The sequence below is a fragment of the Molossus molossus genome, unplaced genomic scaffold (genome assembly GCF_014108415.1).
Source record: "Molossus molossus isolate mMolMol1 unplaced genomic scaffold, mMolMol1.p scaffold_m16_p_13, whole genome shotgun sequence".
Taxonomy (NCBI): Eukaryota; Metazoa; Chordata; class Mammalia; order Chiroptera; family Molossidae; genus Molossus; species Molossus molossus.
Window position 1 is genome coordinate 51615621 of NW_023425348.1, and position 26967 is coordinate 51642587.

The 26967-nt window shown below is 46.8% G+C and overlaps 2 protein-coding genes and 2 pseudogenes across 2 annotated transcripts; 2 read left to right on the top strand and 2 right to left on the bottom strand.

Moving 5' to 3' along the window:
* Nucleotides 1-1527, top strand: part of LOC118628613 — a 23126-nt pseudogene extending 21599 nt beyond the window's left edge.
* A 3565-nt stretch (nt 1528-5092) lies between these two features.
* On the bottom strand, nt 5093-6103 carry LOC118628839 (olfactory receptor 10A3). Its single transcript, XM_036259820.1, has one exon. The coding sequence runs from the start codon at nt 6035-6037 to the stop codon at nt 5093-5095; it is 945 nt and encodes a 314-aa protein (XP_036115713.1). The 5' UTR covers nt 6038-6103.
* Nucleotides 6104-10217: 4114 nt separating this feature from the next.
* On the top strand, nt 10218-12663 carry LOC118628614 (annotated as a pseudogene).
* Nucleotides 12664-17146: 4483 nt separating this feature from the next.
* Nucleotides 17147-24803, bottom strand: NLRP10 (NLR family pyrin domain containing 10). The gene is made up of 3 exons (XM_036260156.1): nt 24676-24803; nt 20383-20699; nt 17147-19230 (listed from the first exon to the last, which is right to left on the bottom strand). The coding sequence occupies exons 2-3, from the start codon at nt 20660-20662 to the stop codon at nt 17612-17614; spliced, it is 1899 nt and encodes a 632-aa protein (XP_036116049.1). The 5' UTR covers nt 20663-20699; nt 24676-24803; the 3' UTR covers nt 17147-17611.
* Nucleotides 24804-26967: the final 2164 nt, after the last annotated feature.

A 26967-nucleotide genomic window follows, 5' to 3' on the forward strand; every position in this document is an offset into this window, starting at 1 on the left:
AACCAAGGTACTTGCCCTTAGCGGGAACCGAACCCGGGTCTCTTCGGACCGCAGGCGGATGCTCTAACCGCTGAGCCAAACCGTCCAGGGCTCACTCCTGTTTTGTTAGTGATATGGTCATCCTCTCAGATGGCCAGTTGTCCCTCGCTGGCTCCTGGGATGGAAACCTTGCCTCCGGAACTTCACAGTAGGGACTACCATGTGCCAGTGTGTGGGCCATATGAAGGATGTGTGAGTGTGCCCTTCTCCTCTCACAACTGGCAGATTGCCTCTGGCCCCTGAGATAAAACCATCAAGCTATGGGACACTCTAGTTGTGTGCAAGTATACTGTCCAGGATGAGAGCGGTTCAGAGTAGGTGTCTTGTGTCCATCTCTCACTCAACACTAGCAACCCCCTCATGGTGTCCTGTGGCTGGGACAAGCTGGTCAAGGGGTGGGACTTGGCAAGCTACACGCTGAAGACCAATCACATCAGCCACAGAAGGTAACTGAACACCGTGACTGTCTCTCCAGATGGATCCCTCTGTGCTTCTGGGGGCAAGGACCCTGCTGTGGGACCTCAACGAAGGCAAGCACCTTAATACATTTGGTGGTGGGAACATCTTCAGCACCCTGTGCTTTAGCCGCAACTGCTATTGGCTCTGTGCTGCCATGGGCCCCAGCATCAAGATCTGGGACTTGGAGGCAAGATCACTGTAGATGAGCTGAGGCAAGACGTGATCACCCTGGCTGGTTTCTCAGTGGTTAGAGCGTTGGCTCACGGACCAGAGAGTCCCAAGTTCGGTTCCTGCTAAGGGCGCGTACCTCAGTTGAAGTTTGTCCCTGGCCTTGGTTGCAGACGTGTGGGTGGCAAACACTCGATGTGTTTATCTCTCCCTTCTTCCTTCTCTCCCTCTTGCTCTATCTGAAGATAAATGCAAAAATGACCTCAGGTGAGGATAGAAATTTTTTTTTTAAATGAAGATCTTTTGCCCAACCTGTGTGGCTGAGAGGTTGAGCGTCGAACCATGCACTAGGAGGTTGCGCGTCGACCCATGCACTAGGAGGTTGCTGGTTCAATTCCTGGTCAGGGCACATGCCCAAGTTGTGGGCCCGATCCCCACTGTGGGGCATGCAGGAGGCAGTCAATCAATGTTCTCTCTCATCGATGTTTCTCTCTCTCTCTCTCTTTCTCCCTTCCTGTCTCTCTAAATATCAATAAAGAAAAAAGTAAATAAATAAATACAGATTTGTTTTCCCCTCGGGGTTCTCTGGAGCCATCCTTGGAACAGCCCTTGTTCAGTCCTACTCAGCCATGCAGCTTCCTTGCTATTTCTCAAACCCTCTGGCCATGTTCTCATCTCAGAGCTCCTGCCTTTGTGTTTCCCTGAACATGCACTAAAATGCTAATTAAGTCTCTTACGTCCCTTTGCCCAAGTGGCATCTTCTCCATGAGATCTTCCCAAATCAACCTATTTAAAATGGAATCCCAACCACAGTGCTGCTATTCTGGTTTATTTTTTCCTTCACAGCTCTCCTCGGTGTAGATACAGCTAAATCAGAAGGATATGGAAGGGTTAAAAATAACAAGATATTCCAAAATAAGATAGTTATATAAAGAAAATTTATGTAACTGTATTATTATCAGGATAAAAGCAAATTACAGAGCACAAACATTACTAAAGATAAAGAGAGTCACTTCATAATGAGAAACGGTTCTATTCTCCAAGGAAATATAATAATTCTAAACCTAAGGATATCCAATAATATGTCTGCAAAATATATCCAGCAATTATTGACTGAATCACAAGAAAACTTAAGACTGTAACATGCCTCTTTACCTAAGTGATAGAAGAAATAAATAGTTCAGAAAGGACAAAGAAAATATTCACAATAGAACTTAGTCTAGTATGCATATGGAGAACATTGTATCAAAAACTTGAAAGAAAGCACATCATTTTTATTCACCTACAGAATATTTTTTTAAAAAATCTTATCATATACTAGACCACCAAGTTTAGCAGTGAAAGCTTTCAGAAATGGTGACTTGGAAATATGTAACTGTGGCAGGAAATGTACTGGCCAGTACAACAATTCAGGCATCCAAACATTGGAGGGGATGAAGTTTGATAAATCAAAAGGATAATAGAATTATATAGTTGTTACTATATTGCATTGACCCCTGCAGAGAGACAGCCAAATAGCTGAGTGCAATCAACAAACCACTGAAAACGAATTGTGAGAGCCAAAGAACACTTCAGTTGTTCAAGAGCACCCTCATCGCTTGCAATGGCCAAGCAGAGGATCCAGTCAAGGTTTAATCATCAGAATGGCTTAACTTCCAAGATAGTTCAGTGCTCAGTCGTGGAGGTTCTATGATGCCCAATTGAAACCCAAGTTGGAAAAACTAAAGACTAGACATGGGATGGCAAATCTGGATGGATGTCCCCAGTGATTTTCACTCCCAAGACATCTCTGAACCTTCTGAAACTGCAGAAGTGGCCAGTCCCTCCCATTAAGAGCAGGATAATGATATTAAACGTAGCACATTAAGGACCTTCACATTCTCTCTTGGACACCAGGCCTATACATAGGGTGAAATCACAACAAATCCCACCCTGCAAGAAGCTGGGCCTGATAAGGAGAACAGAGACTGTAACACAAAGCAGCCTGGACCTGACAAATATCAACCAGGCAACTCCTGCAAGAAATAACACTTAATAAGGGGCTGTGAGGAAAGGACAGAGTGTTCAGAGGGAGAATAATTTGGGAGAAGAAGATGAGGAGCAGGGAGTCAAGAATGGTTGCCTTAAGGAAAGCTCACTTGAAGGTCTAAAGAAGGAGCACATTGCAGTGTGCGGAGAATGTTTTGTCGATTTGTACACTTGAAACTTGTGTGGTTTTGTGAACCAATGCCACTCCAATAAATTCAATTTAAAAACAATTTTAAAGAAATAAAGAATTAGCCTGGCCGGTGTGGCTCAAGTTGATCATCGACCCATGCACCAAGAAGTCACTGGTTCGATTCCCAGTCAGGGCACATGCCCAGGTTGTTGGCCAAATCCCCGGGGGGGGGGGGGGGGCGTGCAGGAGGTTGCCAATCAATGTTCTCTCTCATCACATTTCTCTTTCTCTCTCCCTCTCTCTGTCTAGAAAAAAAAAAATCAATAAAGGAAAAAAATAAAGAAAATTAATTAGCTGAAAAAATAATTCAGATGAGAAAAAGGTATGTTTTTGACATACTTTAAGCAAAGGGAGACATTATAAGTTTTACATTTTGAAAGTTCACTCTTCTTTTATGGTTTGAAATCTTGGTATCAACCTCAAAGCCAGGAAAGCATGATTTCAAGGATCAGTCCAATTAGCTGACATGAGGGTAAAACTGGTATTGCCAGCATTGCTGCTATTTACAGTAGAATCATAACAGGGTCCTTCTGGACTGGCTGTTTTGTCAAAATCATAACTAAATGGAGAATCACTGTGACTTTGAAATCATCGCATATGCAACCAAACCTTGAATATTGCCCTTGAACATTCAACTTCTATTCCTCACCTAGTGTGGAGACATAACATATGATGTGGCTGGCTTCTGTGATCTCCCAAAATCAGTGATCTTTCAATAAACTTTGAATTCCTCAAGGACACAAACTGTATTTCCCCAGGGACAGTCAAATTGTCACTCCTAACAAAAACTTGTTTAATCAATGAATAAATAAGCAAACAAATAAACAGAACAAAATTCAAAATGAAGTTGTATATTTGTCTTGGGGATTAGCCTTTGGGAGATTTCTTTCCCTTGAATGGCCTTATTTAATTGAACCCATTAATGGCTAAGAGAAGAACATTTCAGAATACCAAGAGACATAGTCTGATTGAAGGACTTCCAAATGCCTGTTTAATCCCTACTGTACACATTATACAACATTCAAATATTACTCAAAATGGTTTCAATCATTTGATGACAAAATTTTCTTTTGTGAAAATACAATCGGCTTTTCATGTCTGCTTCTCATATTTGGCAGAGGCAGTAGTAACTAAAAGACTGTTTTCCCACAGCGGAAGGACAATGGGAATAGTGTTTTACTTCTTGGTTATCATCCCTAGAGCAGAAATTAAGAGCAGTAGGAGCTCATGTGTTATAGATTCAATGAAGGGACCCCTCTCTGCTTATGAAGAACAGCATAAAAATAGGAGGCAAACGTTAAGTGTTTCACATGTTGCTAGATGAGAAAGTATTATCCCTTTCTCTCCATGTGATAGTTAAGGATGTGACTCAAGCATGTAGAAGACATACTTAATCACTTAGTTTTCCATGATAATAAAAGAATCATCATATGTTTATAAACAAAGTACTAGAAGACCTGGGGGCCTACAAAGGGAAATTTAACAAAAGTCTTTACAAACAGTGGTCTATAACTGAAAAAGATTCTAAAACTTCAGGGAGGTTCCCATGTAGATCTCTGGTCACCAACATTCTCATGAATATCTGGAATAATAATCTGTGCAAATTCAGGAAGTAGAACCAGTTTGGTTTCCCCAAAATAACTCTACTTTCTTAGTCATTCATGGAACAGGTTTTCACGCCAGAAATAAAACTCTCATCTATTTGTTGGTCTCTTGGAACTTGACCCTCTCAGTACAGCCGAGTGGGAGGGCGTTCAGGTCCATCTGAAGGTGTTACGATCATCTTGAAAAGTAATCCTTCAACAGCTGTTAAAATTTATAAACATGCATATGTCATCCCATCAGGTAAACTTTGAGAAGTTTATCATGCAGAAATAAAACATCAGTACGTAAGAATATATGAAACTAGGTGTTTATTGAAGCTTTGTCTTAATGACAATAATTCAGTAATGACCTGGATGATCATTCTAGAAGAACTGATAAATAAATGGTTGTATTATACATAATGAAAACTTATATATCTATGAAAATGAATGACAACAGTACATTATTAATATATTAGGGAAGGAGCCCTAACATATTATTGAACTTCAAAAACTCAACCAATTAAGCATATTCACACCAAGGAATACAGAATGTTTGGCCATTTATTACATTAAAATAGAGTTCAGTCAAGCAATGACCAATTATCATGAGGCTTCCCAGCTGTCAGAATGTGTGCAAATCCACCTTTCTTCGGCAGAATTTCATCAAAGCTCTTTTCATCTCACTGTTTCGCAAGGTGTAGATCAGTGGATTCAGCAGAGGTGTAAGTAACGTGTAAGCCAATGACAGCAGCTTCTTGGTTTCTGGAGAGTAGCCAGATCTGGGTTGTAGATAAGTCAGGCTGGCTGTGCCATAGAAGAGGGTCACGGACGTAAGATGGGAGGCACAGGTGGAAAAGGCCTTTTGCCTCCCAGTGGTTGATGGCATCTTCAGGATGGCAAAGAGGATTCGAATGTAAGACAAGAGTATCAACAAGAAAGGACAAATGATGATCAAAATGGTGCCAGTGAATGCGTAGATTTCAAACAGAAAGGTGTCTGCACATGTGAGCTTCAGCACTGGGGGAGTCTCACAGAAGAGATGATTGATTTCACTGGGGCCACAAAAGGGAAAACTAGACACCCATGTAGTCTGCACAGTAGCCACCATGATCCCTGAGACCCATGAGAACATGACTAATTTCATGAAAACGCTATTGTTCATAATCACTGGGTACCTCAGAGGATGACATATTGCAGCAAATCTGTCATATGCCATTGCCCCCAGGAGAAAGCATTCAGTCCCACCAAAAAGAAGAAGGAAATACATCTGCACAAAACAGCCTGAAAAGGTAATTGTAGTTTTCTCAGTGGAGAGGACCACCAGCATCTGAGGCATGATGGCTGCACTGAGACTCACGTCCACCACAGACAGGTTCTGGAGGAACAGGTACATGGGAACTTGGAGGCTCTGTTCCAGGCAGATGATGACTATGATGATGGCATTTCCTACCAGGGTCACCAGATAAATAATCAAGAAAACCCCAAAGAGCTGCCCTTGGAGTTCAGGAAAGTTTGAAAATCCCAAGAGGATGAACTCGACCACAGAACTTTGGTTTTGCCTTTTCATTTTGGTAGAGGAGCGAATATGGTTTTTATTGACATTTTATGTTGATGATGAAGTCACCGTCCAGCAGCTGAGAGTTCAAGTCTGAAATTCCTGGCAGACAATGAAATGATGAGCTCATTTTAACAGATTGTCAAGTTGGCCATTTTGAGCATGGCCACTATATTAAAAGAGTATATATTTCTAATGCAAATGGAGAAGTGAAGGATTTTTTCCTCAGAAATCTTGTTTTAAAAGTACAAAATAACAGCAGATGGCTTTTCAACCTAGGCCTGGCGTAAGGGCTCCTGTAAAGAAGGGGGCGAGAAGAGGCAGCGCTGCTATGCCATCCCCGAGGTTGTGACCAGAGAATACATGATCAGCATTCACAAGCGCATCCATGGAGTGGTTTTCAAGTGGTGCCCTTGGGCACTCAGAGAGATCCAGAAATTTGCCATGAAGGAGATGGGAACTACAGATGTACCCGTTGACACCAGGTTCAACAAAGCTGTCTGGGCCAGAGGAATGAGGAATGTCCCATATGGTATCTGGGTGTGCTTGTCCAGAATACTGAGGAGAATGAAGATTCACCTTGTTACAAGCTTCTGTATGTTGGCTCCCTGTGTACTTGTCAGGACTTTCAAAGCTCTATAAGAAGTTAATGTGGAAGAGAACTAACCACTGATTGTCAAATAAAGTTATAAAACTGCAAAAAAATAATAATAACCGTTTTCAGGCAATGATTTTGTTAGGTGGAAAACAAATTCTATTCTTAACACATACATAGGCATTATATTATTCAGAATCCATTGTCCATTACATTGACGTGTACATCTCTATTCTTTTCAATTGTATATTTATATAAGAATTTTTAAATAAACAAATGGCAAAAAAAAAACCAAAAAAATTACAGCAATTCAAAATTAAAACACATTTTTGATTAATATGTATTATAAATGCCAAAGTTCAAAATGCATGTGTATTACTTGTTAAAATGTAGTATCTGAGTAGTACATCCAAACAAGTGCAGAAACACTCAAAGGGGTTGAATTTTGGATGCACTTATCTCAGATGAACATAAAGAAATTCCTTCAAGCATACTGGTTTCTGGTTAGAGTAGATCTGACTAATTATATAAAATTTGCCTGTATGAGAAACTTCAGAGGTCAATTCTCCATGGCTCATGTTTGTGACCATAAAGAGGCTTTCGGGGCTATAGAAAATACCATTTTTGGTCATTCTGACCCTGTCATTTAAACAATCCCAGCCCCTAACATGGAAGTTTATTTAAACATTTATAAGTTAATAAACACTGTTTGAGCACCTACCGTGTGGATGCCTGTGAACCCTCAGAGATACATCTGAGCCATAAACTCAACAGAGAGGTCTTCCCTGGACACACAGTGTATAGCAGCCCCTACCCCATCATTCTCTGACTCCCTTCCCTATGGTTTATTTTTTGCCGTAACACTCATCACCAACTGAAATAACCCATATTTATTTGGGTTTTGTGCTTGTTTTCTAACTCCCCCTTCTGGAACGGAAGCTCCAGGGAGATGGGGATTTTGTTCTGTTCTTTACTGTATCTTCAGTGCCCAGAACAGACAATAAATGACAAAATAGATGCTAAGCCAGTATTTATTGAACAGATGGAGGAATAAATTAAAATTAGGAAAACCCAGACTCTACCCTTAAAAAATACAGCGTCTGAAGAAAAGGCAACACAAGAAAATAGGAAGCCCCAGAATTAACCCATGGCTTTGTAATTTTGAGACCCCTTGTGGGATTGGAAATACCATCAAATTGAGGAACTGGGCTCTTGTCCTGGCTGCTGATACCCCCTAGATGAGTGTCTGCCTCTCCCCACACTCAGATTCCCCTGTGTAGTTGAGAACAGGAAAATAACCCTGGACATCCCTTCTGGCTCTGACATGAGTGTTCTTCTGATTTGTTCGTGGAAATCCTCAAGCCGCAAGGCTTCCCGTCCTTCATTCCACAGCCAGGCTGAAGGGACTCTGGAACAGGGGTGGGTGAGCATGGGGGAGGCTCACGGGCTCCCTGAGTCCTGTGGGCCGGCCAATCCCAAGCAGAGCAGATCTTTGCCTCCCAGTCCAGCTGCCCTTCTCTGAGCAGAGCCCCTCCCTTCCCCCCTTCTCCTCCTCAGTTACCCAGACAACCTCTCCCCTCTGCCCAGGGTCTATCACCGTCAGGCCCAAGGGGTCTTTAAAATTTGGAGTCCCTCTGGCTGCAGCAGATTCATCCCCACTCACCGCCCCAGCCTGTTGCCTCCTTTCCTCCCCCTCCGCCTTCCCCCATTATCAAGTGGTCTCCTAAGTGGCTTCTCCACATTTGACAACTTCTCCCATTTATCCCTCATCCTTACTCCCAGAACCTGCAGGTCTCCTCTTATTTGTGAAATAAAATGCCCACTTCTCAGGCTGGCATTTACGGGAAACCCGAGTAGAAACTAGTGCTGTAGAAATCTGCAGAGGGCAACCTTACTGCTGACTGGAGAGGAGCGTGAGCAACCGCAGCCACAGGGTGGCAGGGGTAGAAAGGCCATGAAGGGGAAGGAGGAAGGCATAAGAAAGAAGGCTGACTTGCTCCAATCAAAGGTGTCCCATGACCTCTTAGCACTAGAACAGAGGCCTGCTGGTCTGTGGGTGATGCCCGAAAACCAGCAGGATTTTACTGTGGGACATGAGGAAGCCAGGACAGAAGGACAAGAGGGCCGACCACAGGTAATGTAATGTTATCTTGGCCTCAGATCATTAGGACATTAGCTGAGAAGAAAAGGCAACTGGATTTACTGAGTTTGACCACAGTGATATATCAAAGTCAGATGTCTGTATTAACTTTAATAATTGTATTTTAGATGCCAAGCCTTCTAAAATTAGTAGACTCTGCATTAAAAAAAAAAATCATTTAAGTACCACTTCTAATAGACAGAAGTATTTACTGAGTTCCAAGTGTATAAACATTAAATTGTAAAAATAAGATACTTTAGAGCAACCTGTTAAAAATATTCCTCAGGCCTTGGCCAGTTTGGCTCAGCAGTTAGTGCCTCAGCCAGCAGACTGATGAGTCACAGGTTCGATTCCAGTCAAGGGCATGTACCTTGGCTGCAGTTCATCCCCAGCCCTGCTCTGGGGCGTGCAGGAGGCAACCAGTCAATGTGTCCCTCTCACATAGATGTTTCTCTCTCTCTCTCTCCCTTTCTCTCCCTCTCTCTCCTTTCTTTCCCCTTCTCTCCTTTTCTCTCCCTCTCTCCCCCTCCCTCCCACTCTATCTGATGATAATTAGAAAAATATCCTTGGGTGAGGATTAAAAACAAAAAAAAGCCTTCAGAGGGCTGACAAAGTTACGGAACCAATCTAAATCACTGCCTTCATGAGTGATTGAAAACAACAGAACCCGAATGCCCTGTCTTCTTCCTTTAACACAAACTACCTTTTGCTGACCTAATCCATTGACATGCACTCTGGCTCCAGGGTTAACTCTCTGTGTGACTTTGGACAAATCTCTCCCTCTTCTGGGTGTCACCTTTCTGCATGACCAGCCTTATTTGTGAACATCTCCACCCCAGCTACAAACCATTATGAATGAATGATTCATGCAAGCAAACCACACAGAGTTCTAATCATTCATCAAATGATGGGATATATGAATATGAAAGGCAGAGTAGTCAACATTCTTACCTGAGCACTGAGCTGTCCCTTGATGGGCATGCCTAATTATCAGTGGGAAAAACCATATATAAATGGTAAACCCAGTAACAGTTACATAAGCAGAACCTGACCTATTGACTGTCTCTGATTTTCATCCCAGTTAATCAGGTTTTACCTCTTCAGTTAAAAACAAACAAACAACAACAACAACAAAAAACAATCACCTCTCTCATAACTACAACTCAGTGAGTCAATGGACTGATCTTATGATGTTATATGGCATTGACTTATTGCCCTGGGAGAATCCTTCTCTGGAGAACTTGCACTCAATTTATGTAGACTCTCCCATGAGGACAGAAGAAAACTCAATGCACAAACTTGGAGCAACACTTTTCCAGGTTTATACAGGGAATAAACTCTTCACTCAAGAGACTCAATTCCCCCTTAAGAAATGAGAGCATAGGCTGAATGAAAGTTAGAGAATAGGCAGAGTGAAGGAGGGAGAAAGGGGTGAGGATGAGCAAAGGCAGCATAGCATGATCAAGACGGAAGGTCTGATTGCATGGGGTAGACGGTTTCTGCATTGATAGGAAACACACTGAGGCAAGTGGGCTGAACGTACTTGGTGGAAAGCCTAGATGTTGTTACCAAAATGTTTTATGTTTTCTAGTAGAAATATAGAAACACTGAAAAATGGTGGGGAGAGAATCATTCAGATGATTGTGTAATTGGGGTTTTTTAATTTGAAGTCAAAACATCTGAACTAGCTCAATGACTTTGAACACATATGTAACGTCTTTGGCTCTCTTGCTTTCTGCTAAAATAAACATAATGTTATTAATTTTACAGGGTGTGTGTAAGAACCAGAGGACTCAGAGTTCAGTCTAGACTGACTTGAGCAATCAATGAGACCACTGGCTCAGTTGCAGCAGAGTGCAGGGATGAATGAATCTTCAGGCATGGCTTGATCCAGAACTCAGATGATGTGACCAGGGTGGGTTTTCCTTCTCTGTTTCTCATCTCTGCTTTCCTAGAACAGGTTCTATTCTAAAGGGAGCTCTCCCTCCTAGAGGCACTAAGGCTGCCAGCACTTAGGGGCACATCCTCTCTAATCTGGGTCTTGTGGGAAACATACCAGTTATTCTGCAGAAAACAAAAGAATCTCACTCACAAAAAGCAGTCCCTTATTGTTCACTGTGAAATCACGTGCCAGATACTGTGACTGTGACAAGGCTGGGAAATACTGCTTCATATGCACTGTTCATGGTCCCTTCCCGGTAACTGGAGATGGCATCAGTCCCAACTATGCATCCCCCAAGGGAAGTGCGGGTACTGTTGGCAGGGGAAGGAGGCCAATGAATGATGGCCAGGCAACACTCAAATGCCCTTACATGTCTGAGAAAGCACATTGTCAGCCTTAAATTACCGTATGAATACAAGGAGGAAGATGAAAGCCGAGACCCAATCAAATTTCATTAGTTGTTTTGGCAAGACAGACTGGAAGGATGAATATAGGGTGGAAAAGATGAACAAAACGAGAAATACTTCTGGGGTGGCTCTGTTTCTGGGCAGGGCGGCAGCGGGAGCAGCTGTGCTGCTCCTCTCTCTGGGTTATCAGGTCCATCTCGTCACTGTGGTGACACTACACCCACTGCCGCCATTACCAAGCAGATCACCCTCCGTGGCACCTTCAAGGGCCGCCATGGCTGGGTGACCCAGGTTGCTCCCACCTCCCAGTTCCTGGACATGATACTGTCCACCTCTCTAAATAAGACCATCATCATGTGGAAGCTGACCAGGATGAGACCAACTATGGCATCCCATAACGTGTTCTTCGGGGTCACTCCTGTTTTTGTTTTGTTTTTCGTTTTTTTGTTTTTGTGGAACATACCCCTAGCGGGAACCGAACCCGGGACTCTCTGGTTCACAGGCTGACGTTCAATCGCTGAGCCAAACTGGCCAGGGCTCACTCCTGTTTTGTTAGTGATATGGTCATCCTCTCAGATGGCCAGTTGTCCCTCTCTGGCTCCTGGGATGGAAATCTTGCCTCTGGAACGTCACAGTAGGCACTACCATGTGCCAGTGTGTGGGCCATATGAAGGATGTGTGAGTGTGCCCTTCTATTCTCACAACTGGCAGATTGCCTCTGGCCCCTGAGATAAAACCATCAAGCTATGGGACACTCTAGTTGTGTGCAAGTATACCGTCCAGGATGAGAGCCGTTCAGAGTGGGTGTCTTGTGTTCATCTCTCACTCAACACTAGCAACCCCCTCATGGTGTCCTGTGGCTGGGACAAGCTGGTCAAGGGGTGGGACTTGGCAAACTACAAGCTGAAGACCAATCACATCAGCCACAGAAGGTAACTGAACACCGTGACTGTCTCTCCAGATGGATCCCTCTGTGCTTCTGGGGGCAAGGACCCTGCTGTGGGACCTCAACGAAGGCAAGCACCTTAATACACTTGGTGGTGGGAACATCTTCAGCACCCTGTGCTTTAGCCGCAACTGCTATTGGCTCTGTGCTGCCATGGGCCCCAGCATCAAGATCTGGGACTTGGAGGCAAGGTCACTGTAGATGAGCTGAGGCAAGAAGTTATCACCCTGGCTGGTTTCTCAGTGGTTAGAGCGTTAGCTCACGGACCAGAAAGTCCCAAGTTCGGTTCCTGCTAAGGGCACGTACCTCGGTTGCAGTTTGTCCCTGGCCCTGGTTGGGGTCGTGTGGGTGGCAACCAGTCAATGTGTATCGCTCACATTGATGTTTCTCTCTCTCTTCCTCTCTCTCTCCCTCCCACTCTATCTGAAAAATCAAAAATAAAATAAAAAGAAGTTATCAGTGCCAGCAGCAAGGCAGAGCCACCCCAGTACCCTTCTCAGGTCTGGTCTGCTGATGGCCAGATTCTCTCTGCCAACTACACAGACAACCTGGAGCAAGTGTGGCAGGTGACCATTGGCATCTGCCAGAAATATATGACAGAGCTTTAGAAATTTAAAAAAACAACAACAACAAACAAACAAACAAACAAAAAAACGGTTTACTGACTTGTAAAAAAGAAATACTTCAGGAGTGCGTTGATAGTCCTGGAGAACATGGATGTGGTGGGTGAAGAAGAGAGGATTTCAAATCTTAGTGAAAGAGGAGATGGAGTAAAACAGAAATGAAGACAAGGGAGGTCCATAAATGAATTACTTCAAGGACTTTGCACACTTTGGGGGCTGGTTCCCAAGTCTAGCATCATAGGGAAAGGGGTATAAAAGAATCCAAGGGATGAAGAGTCACACATTCTACTAACGAAGAGATATTCTTGGGGTGGACTCTCCCTTCATTGAACAGGCTGAGTCTGGCTTTAAAGACATTGCTAAGAGCCCTACCTGGATGCTTCAGTCCCCGCTGTCATGGTAGGACTCACTGGGACCTGGAAGTGGGGAATAGGGAGTGTGACACACAGAGGTCATCATCTTCCTGAGTCTCTTAGGACAAAATAAGGAAAGCAACAGAGTAAGTCCTGTCAGCAGGCGGTGGGGTCAGTAGCTATTCTTTTCCAAGATGAGGAGGAGGTTGCACTTCTGCCAATGCTCCAAAAATGGGAGGGAAAAAAAATGCTAAATCGTCCGAGAAAGAACATGGTCAGTGACTGCCACGGCAAAAATCGATGCAGAAAGCCCTCGGTGCAATGCCAGGGGGGTCTAGAGGCAGAGCCTGAGAGGTGCCCATGACGATGCCCCTGCCAGCGCCCAGGGCAGCAACCCTCAACAAATCGGGTACGGAAGGAACATACCTCCACATGAAAAAGGCCGTATAAACAACCCCACAGCGAACATCATACTCAGGGGTGAAGGACTGAAAGGGTTTCCTCCGAGGTCAGGAACAACACAGCAGGGCCCATCTCACCGCTCTTATTCAGCACAGTAGTGATGTCCTCGCAGGAGCCATCGGGCAAGGTAAAGCAACAAAAGGCCTCCGAGTCAAAACGGAACAAGGAAAATGGTCACTATTTACAGATCATACGGTCTTATCAACAGAAAATCCTGACGACTCAAACAAAAAACTGTAGGAATGAATCAACTTTCCCTCTCCCCATGTCTGGGCTTCGCAGAACTTTCGCCATAATTACATAAGAAATTTTTGACATAAGGAAAACCTTCCTGTTGCTTTATACAGAGAAATATAGAAGCGGTCCATTTCCAAAAATGAGCAGGGGAATAGTCTCTTGGACAAAATGCGTCAGAAGTAGTCCCAGGAATGAGGTTTGCCGCATCCAAACAGAACCCTAAAGTGGCTCCTCGGGAATGGCAGAGCCGGGCAAACCCCATGTCACAGAGGCTTGCAGGGATCCCGGCCTCCGGCCGAGCCATGGGAAAGGATGACGAGGTGACCCCCACACGGTATTGGGAAGGGAGGGCCTACGGCAGTGCCATGTGCATCTAGGGAGGGATAAAATATATCACCAGTTTCTGCCTGTACCCTGGGTCTAGAGAGCTTACTCCCAGTTTTGTTCACATCTGTCCACATACTGATGTACAAAAGACATACTTTTTTTTTTTTTTAATGGGAAACAGGCAGAATTGAGTGATTGTTCTCTGTAAGTGCCCAGCCACCTCCCACACACCCAACCCACGGCCTTTTCTGCCATTCCCTCCGTATCTGGGGACCATGTTCCAGACTCACTGCACCGTGGGCAATTGTCACGTGGAGCACACTGGGCCAGTCTCAAAGGTGCCACGGATTTACTGACATAGATTCGGTCGTTTCCTGGCAATTCGTCCGCCAGTATCTCCAAGAATAGTCACATGTTCAGCCCGTCGCAGGAGCCCCAGCCGTCTGAGTTCTACAGTAGGCAGCTTTCCTTTTAAGAGGCCCAGGGAAGGGGGAGTCGGAGGGTTTCAGGACTCACTGGAGCTGCAGCAGCTGGTGTCTTCCCGTGGCTCAGGGCTACGGCCCTGCGGCTCCACCAACATCCTCCCCACTCGGGTAGCCAGATGGAGCAAATACAAACACAGGACTCCAGTTAAAGTTTAAATTTCAGATAAACAATGACTAATACTTTAGCATAAGTATGTCCCATGCAAAAATATTATGGTTCATCTGAAACTGAAACTTAACCGGGCATCTTGTATTTTGTCTGATACCCTCCTCCACCGGCCACTCCCACACCCTACTCCTTCAGAGGGGGTTCCCACAGCTGTTCCCAGGGATGGAGCTCCTTCCCTCTGGCCACAGACTTCTCTTTCCCGTGGTTCATACCTCCCACCCCGCAGAGGGAGGCTAAGTAAGGAGCGTGGGCCCAGACTCTCTCTGCTCCTGGAATCACTACTGCCTCTGACCTCCAGGTTGGGCCCATCCTTCCAGACTTCTGCACAGAGGGACTCGTTGTCCCTCCTCTTCACCAGCCCCTCAGGGAACCCCAGCCCATCAGACACACTGTATCTCTGTACATATCTCTGAGACATACTTTTTCTTCCTGCTCAAAATCCCTTCCTTTGGGGAGCCACTCTCCCGTTCCATGCATTTTGAGAGGTGTAGATCCTTTCTCACTCAGCCCGAGGAGTGTGGCGAAGTGACCTAGGAAGCATGGCCATGTGACCTAGGCCGTGACACTCAGGTCCAGCCAATCAGAGTTCATCTTCCAGACCACAGGGATTGTCTGAGGCTTGGCAGGCCCCCGGGGTTGGGACAGAACCCTCCCCCAACTTCCCTGCTACAGTTGTTCATAAAGACTCTTCTCTTCCTTTGGGATTATTGATGGGAAGGGTGGTTTACGCTGAAGTACCTACGGCCATCTTCTCTGACACATGAAGATTACTTTCTGAAATGAGAGCCACAGGCAACTATAGAAAGGACAGAGAGGAGAGTGAAAGCCTTGAGGATATCATAGAATGAGCAAGATGAACCTAAAACTGAAGGTCTTTCTTTATTCACTAAGTCATTTAATTTTTGCTAAAGCTAGTTTGAACTGAATGTGGGTCCTACGTGAAATAACATGTCTAACCCTCAATTGGATGTTAGAATCATGTTTTGTTTTGTTTTTAAATCCTCACCTGAGGATTTTTTTTTTCCATTTATCTTCAGAAAGAGTGGGAGAAAGGAAGGGAGGGAGAGAAAGAGAAACATCAATGTGAGAGGGACACATTGACTGGTTGCCTCCCACATGACCCTGACCAGGGCTGGGGATGAACCTCAAGCGAGGCACCTGCCCTTGACTGGAGTCGAACCTGCGACTCTTTAGTCCTCAGGCCGATGCGCCAACCGCTGAGCCGAAGTGGCCAGGGCCCATGTTTTTTTTTTAAAAACAGACCTCCTTGGCCGCATGAAAATCCAGCAGTGACAGGGCACCTGTTTCATTGTTCCCAAATTCTCTGACATTCAGGAGCTGGCCTGCTGAGCACATCCAAGCTCTTTAGGGGTCCACACGGTCTGGCTCAGAAGTAATCCACTACAAATTGCTCTTTAAACAAGTACATGCCCACACAGGTTGTTTCTTACACATTCTATGTATACATGCCATCTGTGTGCTCAACATGCTGTGTATATAGTTATGGAACAGATAGCCACCACGCTTCTTGTGAGAAGAGTTCATAGTAATCGGTGTCATGGCTCACGAAGTTGACCACTCGGGGCTGAGTTTCCTTGGATTCAGATGTCTGGGCACATCCAGCAGATTGCTGGGATTGGTACACCTGGAATCAACTTGTGAAGAGAGGCGTCTGTGACTTTCTATGGGACGGAGTCCAAAGCAGCCTCAGCACTCTCAAGAGGCTGCACTGAGCCAGCAGCACCAGCTGGAGCGGGGGAGGTTCACAGTGCCTGTGCAGTCTCAGGGGGCATCTACAGACCCCAGAAATTAACGGCGCGGGGTTCCTGACTGAACTTCAGTTTCCGCATCCATGAAATGAGGGTTGGGACCTGACCACACCTACATCTAAAATTCCTTTTTGTCCAGCCGGTGTGGCTCAGTGGTTGAGCATTGACCATGCACCAAGAGGTCACCGGTTCAATTCCCAGTCAGGGCACATGCCCAGGTTATGGGCCTGATCCCTGGTCAGGGGTATGCAGCAGGCAGCCAATCAATGTTCCCTCTCATTGATGTTTCTCTCTCTCTCCCTCTCCCTGCTTCTTTCTCTAAAATCAATAAAGGAAAAAATTTTTTTAATTCCTTTTCTTCTTTTTCTCTATACAGAGGGAACCAAAGCAGAAAAAGAGATTAGAGTTAGTGCTTCAAAATGACTGGTCTTTCCAAACAGGAAGTCAGTTAATGGTACAGCTGGAGACAACAGCGGCATGTGATTAGCATAGAAGTAACTCAAGTCACAGAATAGCTTCTAAGACCAAAGGTCTGTGACAAGCCATGGCTCATTTCCAACATGGAAATTCTAGAAGTTTCTAGAAAGATGGAAAAAATATTTACTTAAGCAGCAATGGATTACAAATACAGAGTCAAAGGGATATTCCATTTATTACAGTACAGCTATTTCCTTTCAACGTTGACACTGGTATGCCTCATGTTACCCAAACTTACAGAATAAGCACAATCCACATTTTATTACATTAAGGAGTTTATCTAACAGGAAAAAGTCAAATGTCAGATTCTCATAAGACTCTACATTTTGGGAAGTTACAAACAGCCTTAGAGTAGGGGGTCAGTGCTAAATAGTTAAACTTGAGCCATTGTTGACACGTGTTATTCCTAAGGACTCATTCCACATGGTTTTTCCCCACGCCCTTTGTTCCAAGTCTTCCAATCCCCTATCTACTTCCCTTTTCTGTTTGCTCCTCTGTCTTTCCGGTCCTTGTGCCCGTTAATCTAATCTCACATCTCTCCATTCCTTTCTACTGTCTTCCCCCGTCCTCTGTCTCTCCACCCCACCATCGTCCTTCAGCGCCAGTGTCTCCATTTCTGTGCTTCCTGCCCTCCTACCTCTACCCTCCCTGTCTCTAGTTCTTCTTCCCTCTGCCTTTTCCATTAGAAGCCTTCTTTTGTGTCCCTGCTGTATCACCTTCATCCACAGCTGGACTTTTTTTCTCCTCTTTCTTTTCATCACTCAAGCTGGCTTTGACACAAACTAAGCTCCTGCTTTCGGTTTTCTTTTCATTAGAACGTTCCATCTTAATCACTGTGGTATTCATCTGGACAGCCTTTACCATGTCCTTCATTTTAGACTCATACAGGGAGAATTCCAAATCCCAGGTCCTATTATGCTTTATGGAGTTCATTTGTTCTTTGAGAGTCTTCAGGTCCTGCTTTATGGAGGGGGGAATTTTGAACTGGAACATTAGCTCGAAGTTCAAGAAGCTCTCTTTTTTCGATATGTCCAATAAAAACTGTATAGTGAGGGTCAGCTCATCCCCCTCCTGCTCCTTGTCCAACAGCCTCTTCACTTCCCTGAGGGACCCTGCCCCCAACCGGCACCGGTTCTCTTTCACCAAGTAGGACATGGCATGAAAAAATTCCTGGAAGCTGATGTGGCGGAAGCTGTAGTACTTCTTGATGTCAAGTCCCTCTTGGTAATCGTGGCTGCTCAGGAAAGCAGCAAGGCTGGGCCCGTCTAAACTGTGCTTCTTGAGGTCCGCTTCTTCAAACAGGAACCTCTGGTGCTGGATCCCCTCAGCTGCCAAGGAGCACAGACCACTTAGGACCTGGTCTCGGGTAAGGTCGGAGCAGCCCTCCTTGTCACTGGGTGGCAGGAAGGTGGAGACGTAGGCCATGAAGATGTCCGTGCCATTACTGGGGGTCTCTGAGACCTCTCTGCCTCTCTCCATCTGCTCCTTCAGCCAGGAGCAAACTACCCAGCAAATGCCTGGAACCTGGCACGCTTTGTAGAGAACTTCATTTCCACGTACAAAGTCGATGGCCTTCTTGGCTTGCTCCTCGTCGGTGAAATAGGAGTTGAGATAATTCTCCCTCTCTTCGTTAGAAAAGCCCAGGACGTGCACATGGCACGGTTGTTTCAGCAAGGACTGCAGGTTCCGCAAAGCCAGGGGGCGCGTGGTGATGAGAAGGGAGCACGTGGGAAGCACCTCTCTCCGAATCAGACAGCGCAGCATGTCCTCCGTGCGGCTGGGCCCGCACCTCCTCAGCCTCACCGTTTTGGACCTCTGCAGCTCGTCATAGCCGTCCAGGATGAACAGGAGTCGCTCCGGCTGCCTCCGGATCTCTGCGACAGGTGCCTTGTTGTCCCCACAACACCAGATGAGGAGCTGGTCCAGTGTGCCCTCCGGCAGCAGGACCACTTCTTTGCAGCTCACGTAAAAGACATAATCAAACCGGCCTGGGTACAGGGTGCCGGTGGCCCAGTCCAGCACCATTTTTCTTGCCAGTGTTGTCTTCCCAGCACCAGCGGACCCCTGTAGCACCACTGTGGGTGGGTCTTGGTCAGGCTTTTCCTCTGAATCAAACAGAGCCTCCACCGTGACAGAGTCCAGCTCCTGCTCCAGCATGGAGCTCGCTGAGCCGGGCTTGGCCACCAGGAGCAGCTGATTGTAGCCTCGGTGAACTCCCTCTTCTTGTTGCTCCTCTAGGCCACGCACGTGCTCTTGGTATATTTCTCTGTAATCTGAGCCAGACACGGGTATTCGGTGGTGAGATGGGAATAAAAAAAGACAAAATAGCCCTTCGAATTAGACTCTGCCTTTACTCTCATCTTCTGTGCTCTCCACCTTATATCTCCACGGAGGTTATATTTCTGGCTTCATGGGGAGGGACCACTGTACAGAGGTATGAGTGTGTGCACACATGCGTGTGCATATGCATGTGTGGTGTGTGTGCACGTCTGTGTAAGTGTGCGAGGTGAGTTTAGTGTGTGAATATCTGTGGGGAGGGAGTGAGTGCTTGTATCCACACATGCTCATGGGAGTGTGCTTACAGAAGCTTGAGAACGTCTGTGTAGGGAAGGCGTGTCAGTGTGCATCAGCAAGTACTGTGTGTGTGAGTGTGTGTGTGAATGAGTGTGCATTTGAAATGGTGAGAACAGAGAGGACAAAAGGAGGGGGAGCTGCAGGATGGTGATGGTATAGAAGCTGTTCTAGATAAAGGTCAGGTCAGCTGCTGCGGGTAGACCAGCTCCAGAGCAGCAGCCACAGCTGAGTCTGGAACCTCCCAGCTCTATGTCAGAGGAGCTCCCAGGCATGAAAGAGCCCACTGAGGGAGCACAGGCACCAGCAGACACTCCCTCCTCTTCCGCACCCCAGGAGAAGAAGGGACAGGAGGCCCCTTGTGCTCAAGGCCCAGCCCACTCTCCAGGGCAGCGGCAGCCCCCAGTTCCTTGAACGAGCAGGGCACAGGAGCAGGCTGTCCTCTCTGAGAATCAGCCTGCGCTGCCTGCCGGCAGAGCAGCCGGGGAGAGGCCTGACCCCACGCCCGATGCTGTTTCTTCAGGTTAGCGGGAACCCCTTCACCAGTACCATCCTACCTCTAAGCCCCTTCCTCCATACTCTCCCCTCTGGCAGGACAACTGGAGATAGTGGCCATGAGATACCCTAACCTTTCTTTAAGTAAACCCCACCCTCGGCTCAGGCCCTTCACCCACAGTCGTCAGAGTCTTCAACGGGAGACTGTGAGGACCCTCAGACCCTGGGGCTCCCAGGCATGGGCCCAGGGCAAGCGTGGAAGAAGGCCTAAGTTACAGGCCCTGGGAGTTTGGGAAATGCCATTGGGGAGGGGGTGTCTCGGGGCCACCCTGACCTCTCTTTGGCCCCACCGTACTCACCATTTAGACAAATGTGGCTGAGCTGGTCCGCAAGTTCTAAAAAGTTCATGACCATTAGCACCTTGCGCACCACCTTCACGGCCTCCTGTGCTCCGTACATCAAAATCAGCCGAGAAGCCAGGTCCACTCGACTCAGGCCCTCCAGCTCCCCTCGGGCCAGCGTTTGACCCTCAAGCAGTGTTTTGTCCCGTAAGTGGAACTTGAATATCTTGAAGCCATTTTCATCAAGGTCACTCAAGGCCGAAAGCAATGCCTCCCGTGGGTTGCTGGCCAGGGCCATGGTATTTAGTGTGAAGTGTCAAGTTCAGACCTGTGACCTGGAGGAGGGAGGAGAGGAGAGGACAGGTGCACTGCTGAGGGAAGAGCAGCAAGAAGGCGCCTCCGTCTGCCCTGCTTTCTGGGTGCTGGGCAAGCTGCTGAGCACAAGCCAGTGAGGGAGAGATACATGCCAAGTTCCAAGACAGGCAGGGAGTGACTAGGACAATTCCTGCATACCTTTTTGTTATTGTCAGTGTGGCAAGTAGAAGCAAGGTATATGGGTGTGTTGATCTCTCTCTATCTCTCCATCTCTCTCCTCCCTTCTTCCTTCCCTCTCTGAATGAGTCTTCTCATTCAGAGAAGGAGACAAATTCAAATCATGATCAAAGCAATGGCCGCTCTGAGGGCTCACTTTGTTCTGGGTGATTAATATACGTTATCTGTTTGATCATCACATAAACTGTCTTGGGGATCCCTCCAGATGAGAAATTTGACGGTCAGAGAAAAATGGGTTTTCAGAATTTTCTGGAGCTAGATCAGTGGGCACAGAGGCGGGATTTAACTTGTGAGCTATGACCTGGGTAGATGGAGAGACAAGAAGATGAAGCACAGACACAGTCGACAGGCGCGGAAGCCAGGTACTTTGGCTAAATGCTGCCTGAAACTGCAGAGAGACGTAGAGACGACAGTTGCCAAGAAAGGAGATCAGGGTCTTGAGTCATATTTAACATAGAGAACCTAGACTGGCAGGGTGGCAGGCTTCAAAAGAAGAAACCCAACAATTGACAGAAAACGTTCAGAGCTCGGAATGATCCCTGTGACCTAAAGCCAACGGGGAATCCATCTCGGTAAAATGTCTGAGAGTGAGCAAAGGGTGTCTGGGAACCAGGAAAGTGGTTGAGATTCAAACATCAGCATTTTGATTACATACCAAAAGGAGAGAGAAACTTTTAGAAATATGTTAGGATGCAGGGACTTGGGCTGCCAGTCACCGGGCAATTTGGAAATGCAGGAGCAATTTACAATCGAACCTCAGGCTCCCCTGCACATCTCTGCTGCCAGCAGAGCTAGTTGGGGAAAGAACAGGAGAAGAGAGCACTGGAGCCCGCCTGGATGAGCCCTCCCGGCTGCTCAGTGCCTGCAGGCTGGGAGCTGGGAGAGTGGGAGGTGAGCCAGGGAAACGAGCTCCTGACGGCAAGAGCCTGACAAGCAAGGTCCTGGGAACTGAACTAAAACAGATCCCTCTTCTGATCAGACAGCTTCCCAAGCCAGGCCTGTTCCACCAGCCCAAACCCACTCATTTACTTCTGCTTGGTGAGGCTGGTATGGAAAGGCTGGATGTGCCCACCTAGTAACCTGCCCTCTGAAACCCACCTGGCCTAGTGCACAGGTGAAGAAGTACAGATGCCCACACGTTCCTTCTGCCTGTCGGTGGATGAACACTGCTCACCAGAGGAGAACTTGACCTCATTCCTCCACGTGTTAAAGTGCAGAGACTCCAGCCCTCTTCTGCAAAGTGACTCCAGGCCAGGCTGGGGCAGCCAGACTTGAGAAACAAAGGGATCGGGGCGCCGTCACCGCCACAGCCTTGGCCGTGGCGCCCTTTCTTTAAGTTGTTGGAACCACTGGAGGATGTGCTCACATCCATCAGAGTGAGAAAGGAGGAAGACTGGAGCTTCATGAAGCAGGAACCCAAACAAGGAGCAAAACCAAGTCCTAGAAGGCAGCTGGTCAGGGGGCTCGAGGAGCTGACAGCCCAGGAAGCCCTGGTAGAGCAGAATGGGGTTCTCAGAGAGGTCCTCTCCAAGGGAAAAGGATGGACCGATTGACTGGTGCCACTGGCCTTCAAAATACCCCACTGAGAACCTATTAGGGGGTATGGGAAAAACTAACCATTAATACCAAGAGAACGGGACCCATAAAAGTGTTACAGGCAGTTAGACAGATAGGAGCAGAGCAAGGAGGATGGGCCAGGTACAGAAACTCACCAGGGCAGAGAGCCCCTGATGCCTAGCAAGGGGCAAAACTGGGAAAACAAGAATCTTGCCCTCGGGGTAACCTCTTCTCCCCTAGCATATCACTGATCATACGGTTTAGACCCCCTGACCTTTTCCTCCCTAAAGATAACATCTAGGGCCTCAGTTGTAGTTCAGCTCCAGGCCCAGAAAAGCAACAAAACCAGACAAGGGACTTCGTGGCTGCCTCAAGACCTGCTGTATTGACTAATGACCCCCTGTCCTGTCACCAACCAGTCTGTGGACACCACGACCCTGAAAGAGCACACCTGGAAAGCTGATGAATATTCTACTGAGACCCTTCCTGAGACTTCCCTTACGATTCCCACCCACAGGAGAGACATTTGCTGAGGATGAAGGACCCCGTGTGCGGGCTCCCACAGGGGAGTATGCCAGCACCATTCCCTTCCCCCTTCTTCCCTCTAAGTCTTCCCAGGAGACTTGCAGCCAGGGGAGCAATGGGCAGCAGCAGCTTGTCCTGGACTAACCCCTGAGCCTGTCTCTAAGGCCCCTTTTCTCTGACCTCTCAGTGAGCCAAAGCTGCCCAGCCTAGGCTCTCTTGTTGCCTCTTCTATGCCCTTCCTAGTTTCACTGTCCTGAGTGGGTTTTCACTGCAGCCAATAAATTTTTTCCTACTTTGCTACACTTTGTCTCCTGATTGAAATCTTTCCTTCAAAAGACAAGAACCAAGGTCTCACCATCTGGCCACTAACAAAAGTAAAACAAGGAAATTACTAGCTCTCGAAAAGAAATAACAAAGGAAAAACAAAAAAAGGAAGTCAGATGTTTACATAACAGTAAATTACAACACTCAGGTGTAAATAATATTTGCACAGAAATAATGTAAGCACTGAATACTAAACTAATGAAAGGATGCACTGGTATCGGGAGTCAACAAATAATGCTTAAAATTGAAAAATTGATGAAGCAAGAGACAGCAATGTACATGCATTTAGAAATACAGAGATGAGAAAAGAAACAGTGTAAAATGTAAAGTAGTGGCCCCAGGAAGACTGGGCATGGGAAGGGGGGGACCCGAGAACTACTGTACTTGGAGCATAATCTCTGTCACGCTTATTGACTTTAAACTATGAGTTTGTGTCACTCTGATAAAATAAAATTGAGAATGAAAGGACAGGACATAAAGAAGTGGGACTGCCCTGGCCGGTTTGGCTCAGCGGTTCGAGCGTCGGCCTGCGGTCCAGAGAGACCCGGGTTCGGTTCCCGCTACGGGCATGTACCTCGGTTGCAGTTTGTCCCCGGCCCTGGTTGGGTCGTGTGGGTGGCAGCCACTCAATGTGTCCCTTTCACGTCGATGTTTCTCTCTCTCTCTCTCCCTCCCGCTCTATCTGAACAAAAAATGGAAAAATGTCCTCGGGTGAGGATTTAAAAAAAAAAAAAAAGAAGTGGGACTAACGTGTAGCTGCAAAAAGAAAAACATGTATAGACAAACTTTCAAGAAGCTTAGCAGCCAAAGGAGTCAGAGAGATCCTGAGATGAGGGCGAGTGCAGACAAGGTTCTGTGTGTTTTAACATGGGAGAGGGTGGCAAATGCTGACCAAAACAACATCGACAGGAGATGGAGATGCGGGCGTAGAGGAGGTGCTAGAGGACGGAAGTGGGGATGTGGATTGGGGTAGGGTTCACAGCCTGTGACAGGAGGATGGAGAGAGCATCCGCACCTGAGCATTCTGTATTCTGCATAAAAGATGAGTAAGAACATGCCCTAAGGGGACAGGACTGGGTGAGGAGGGGGAAGCTAGGAGGTGACTGCTGGCAGCCTCTCTCCCATGCACCTTTCCTCCTCCTCCAAGACTCCAGTGCCCATTGCTCGGGGAGCTCTCCCAGAGTCCAGGAGAGCAGGCAGAAATGGGAATGGGTCTCTCCCAGAGCCTTAACCAAGCTGAGGCTAGAGACAGGAACATTACAGCAAAGAGCCAAGCCCATGAGACCACGGTGGGAAAATAAAGTGAGACAGCCTCATAGATCCCATGACAGAGAAAGGAGTGAGGCCACTTACTATGAAGGCTCTCGGGTCTGCCTCCCCTAGAAAGCGCCAGGTCTGGAGACTGAGAGTCTGGGCCAGAGACTGACAGTCACACCTGAAGGAAGTAGAAATGAGATGCAAAAGAACCCATTTTAATTGGAGGGTGGAGGCAGGAAATGAAATGAGATCTCCCTCCCTGTTAACCCTGGCCTGGCTGAGGGCAGAACTGACAGCTGGTGCAATGGAGTCCCCAAAAGGGAAGGGATAAAGACAAAAGGGACAGAGACCAAGAGGGAAACAATCAGAAGAGATTCAAAGAGGCACAAGAGAGAAATGAGCAGACAAAACAGAAAGTCAAAGAGAGAAACAGACAGATAGGTGAAGTTAGCTGATAGGTACAGCTCTCTCTCTTCCTCTTCCTCATCCTCTCTCCCACCTTCCCTCTCTCTATAAATAGGGTTCAGCCTACCTGGGTCCTTCAGTCAGCATTGAAAAGCCAGCATCCTGGATGTGTGCATGTCCTTGTCCTGGCCAGTCAGCATCCCTAGGAAGACCATGCCAATGATCACTCTCCTCCTGCCCCTGAATTATGTGGCTGGATAAAAATACAAAAGCTAACTAGATCCTTGAAGTCTCCAGGCCCCACTGGGTCTTCCCATAAAATGCCTTTGAGGGCTCACTATCTGCTCTTCTTCCAAAAACTGCCCATTGCCCCAAGGCTAAACCCCACCCTTGCATTGCCATTCTGAGCAGATCACCTTGTCTCCACTTCCCTGAGAAAAACATAATTTGACAGGAACTCCTACAATGTCCCGTCTCTCTCCAAAGTGTCTCTGATTCTTCAACCACCCCTTTATCTGTTCCTATAAAAGAGAAAAGTCAATATAAAGGCAAAGTTCTTGGCCATTAAGTGTCCATGCCCAGCTCAAATCAGCATATGAGCAGGAGCTCCCAAGGCTGCGCATGGTCAGTTAGGGCAGCAACACCTCTTCATTGGGGGCGCTTCTCTCCTTCGGACTTCTCACCATGGAATGATTTCAGGGCTCAAGCAGGGCTAAGGTAGACCCCCACCAGGCATCCATAAGGGAAGCTACAGCGCAGGGCATCCTCTCCAGCGTGTTCCTTATCCTGCTGTCAGACAATCCCTCTCATCTAGGCTTCTCCATTGGCGTTCCCCTTCCTGCCTTGTTTCATTAGGTAGCTCTCTTTACTCACACTTGTTTATTTAACCTTTCTCTTTCCTCTAGATCCTGACCCTTAGTTTAAAATATACTTAAAGCTCTTCCAGGATAAACTGCTTCTTCTCAATCCTGCTGTTCCTTCAGCTACTGCCCTGAGTATCTCCTTTCCTTCCCAGCAACTTCTTGTGAGAGTAGCCAGCACTCACTACCATCAATTTAAACTGACCATTCTTTCACATCTGAATTCTGGATTCCCTGTGTATCCTTGGCCCCACCCCACCCCCACCCCCTTTCCACCGACAGTGCTGTACTAGGGTCGCTGGAGATCCAGGTCATCAAATCCAAGAGTCGATTTTCATTCATTCTCTGTTCACCTGTGTTTGGGGGAACCAAAAAAAAAAAAAAAGTGGACTTCCGGTCAAGATGGCGGCATAAGTAAACGCGGTATCGCATCCTCCCACAACCACATCAAAGTTACAACTAAACTACAGAACAACCATCATTCAAAACTGCCTGAAATCAAGCTGAATGGAAGTCCTACAACTACGGAATTAAAGCAGCAGCCACATCCAGACTGGTAGGAGGGGTGGAGGCGGACGTGCTGGTCTCACATCCACGTTTAGCGGATAAAAATCAGGAGGACACCTCGGCTGGGAAGGTCCTCCCTGAGGACTGAGGAGTTCCCGTCCCACACCAGACGCCCTGCTCAGGGTTCCAGTGCCAGGAAGAGAAGTCCCCATAACTTCTGGCTGGAAAAACCAGTGGGAACTGAGGCTCAGGGAAGCTGATGTGGCTGAAGCCCCAGGCAGCTCCTCTTAAAGAGACATACAGGGAAGAACTGAGCTGTTTGGCATTGGAGCAAGGGCTGGATAGGGGGCTTTCTCCGGGAAATGGAGATAAGCAACCTAACAGATGCTGAGTTCAAAATACTGCTTATGAGGATGCTCAATGAACTGAGTGAGGGCCTCAAGAGCATCAAAAAGGACTAGTCAGAAATGATGGATGCACAGTCAGAAAGGAAGGAGGCATTAACTGAAATAAAGAATAATTTACACAGATTCAATAGTAGAGTACGTAAATCCAAGAAGCAAACCATTGATTTGGAATATAAGGAAGCAAAAAACACCCAATCAGAACAGCAAAA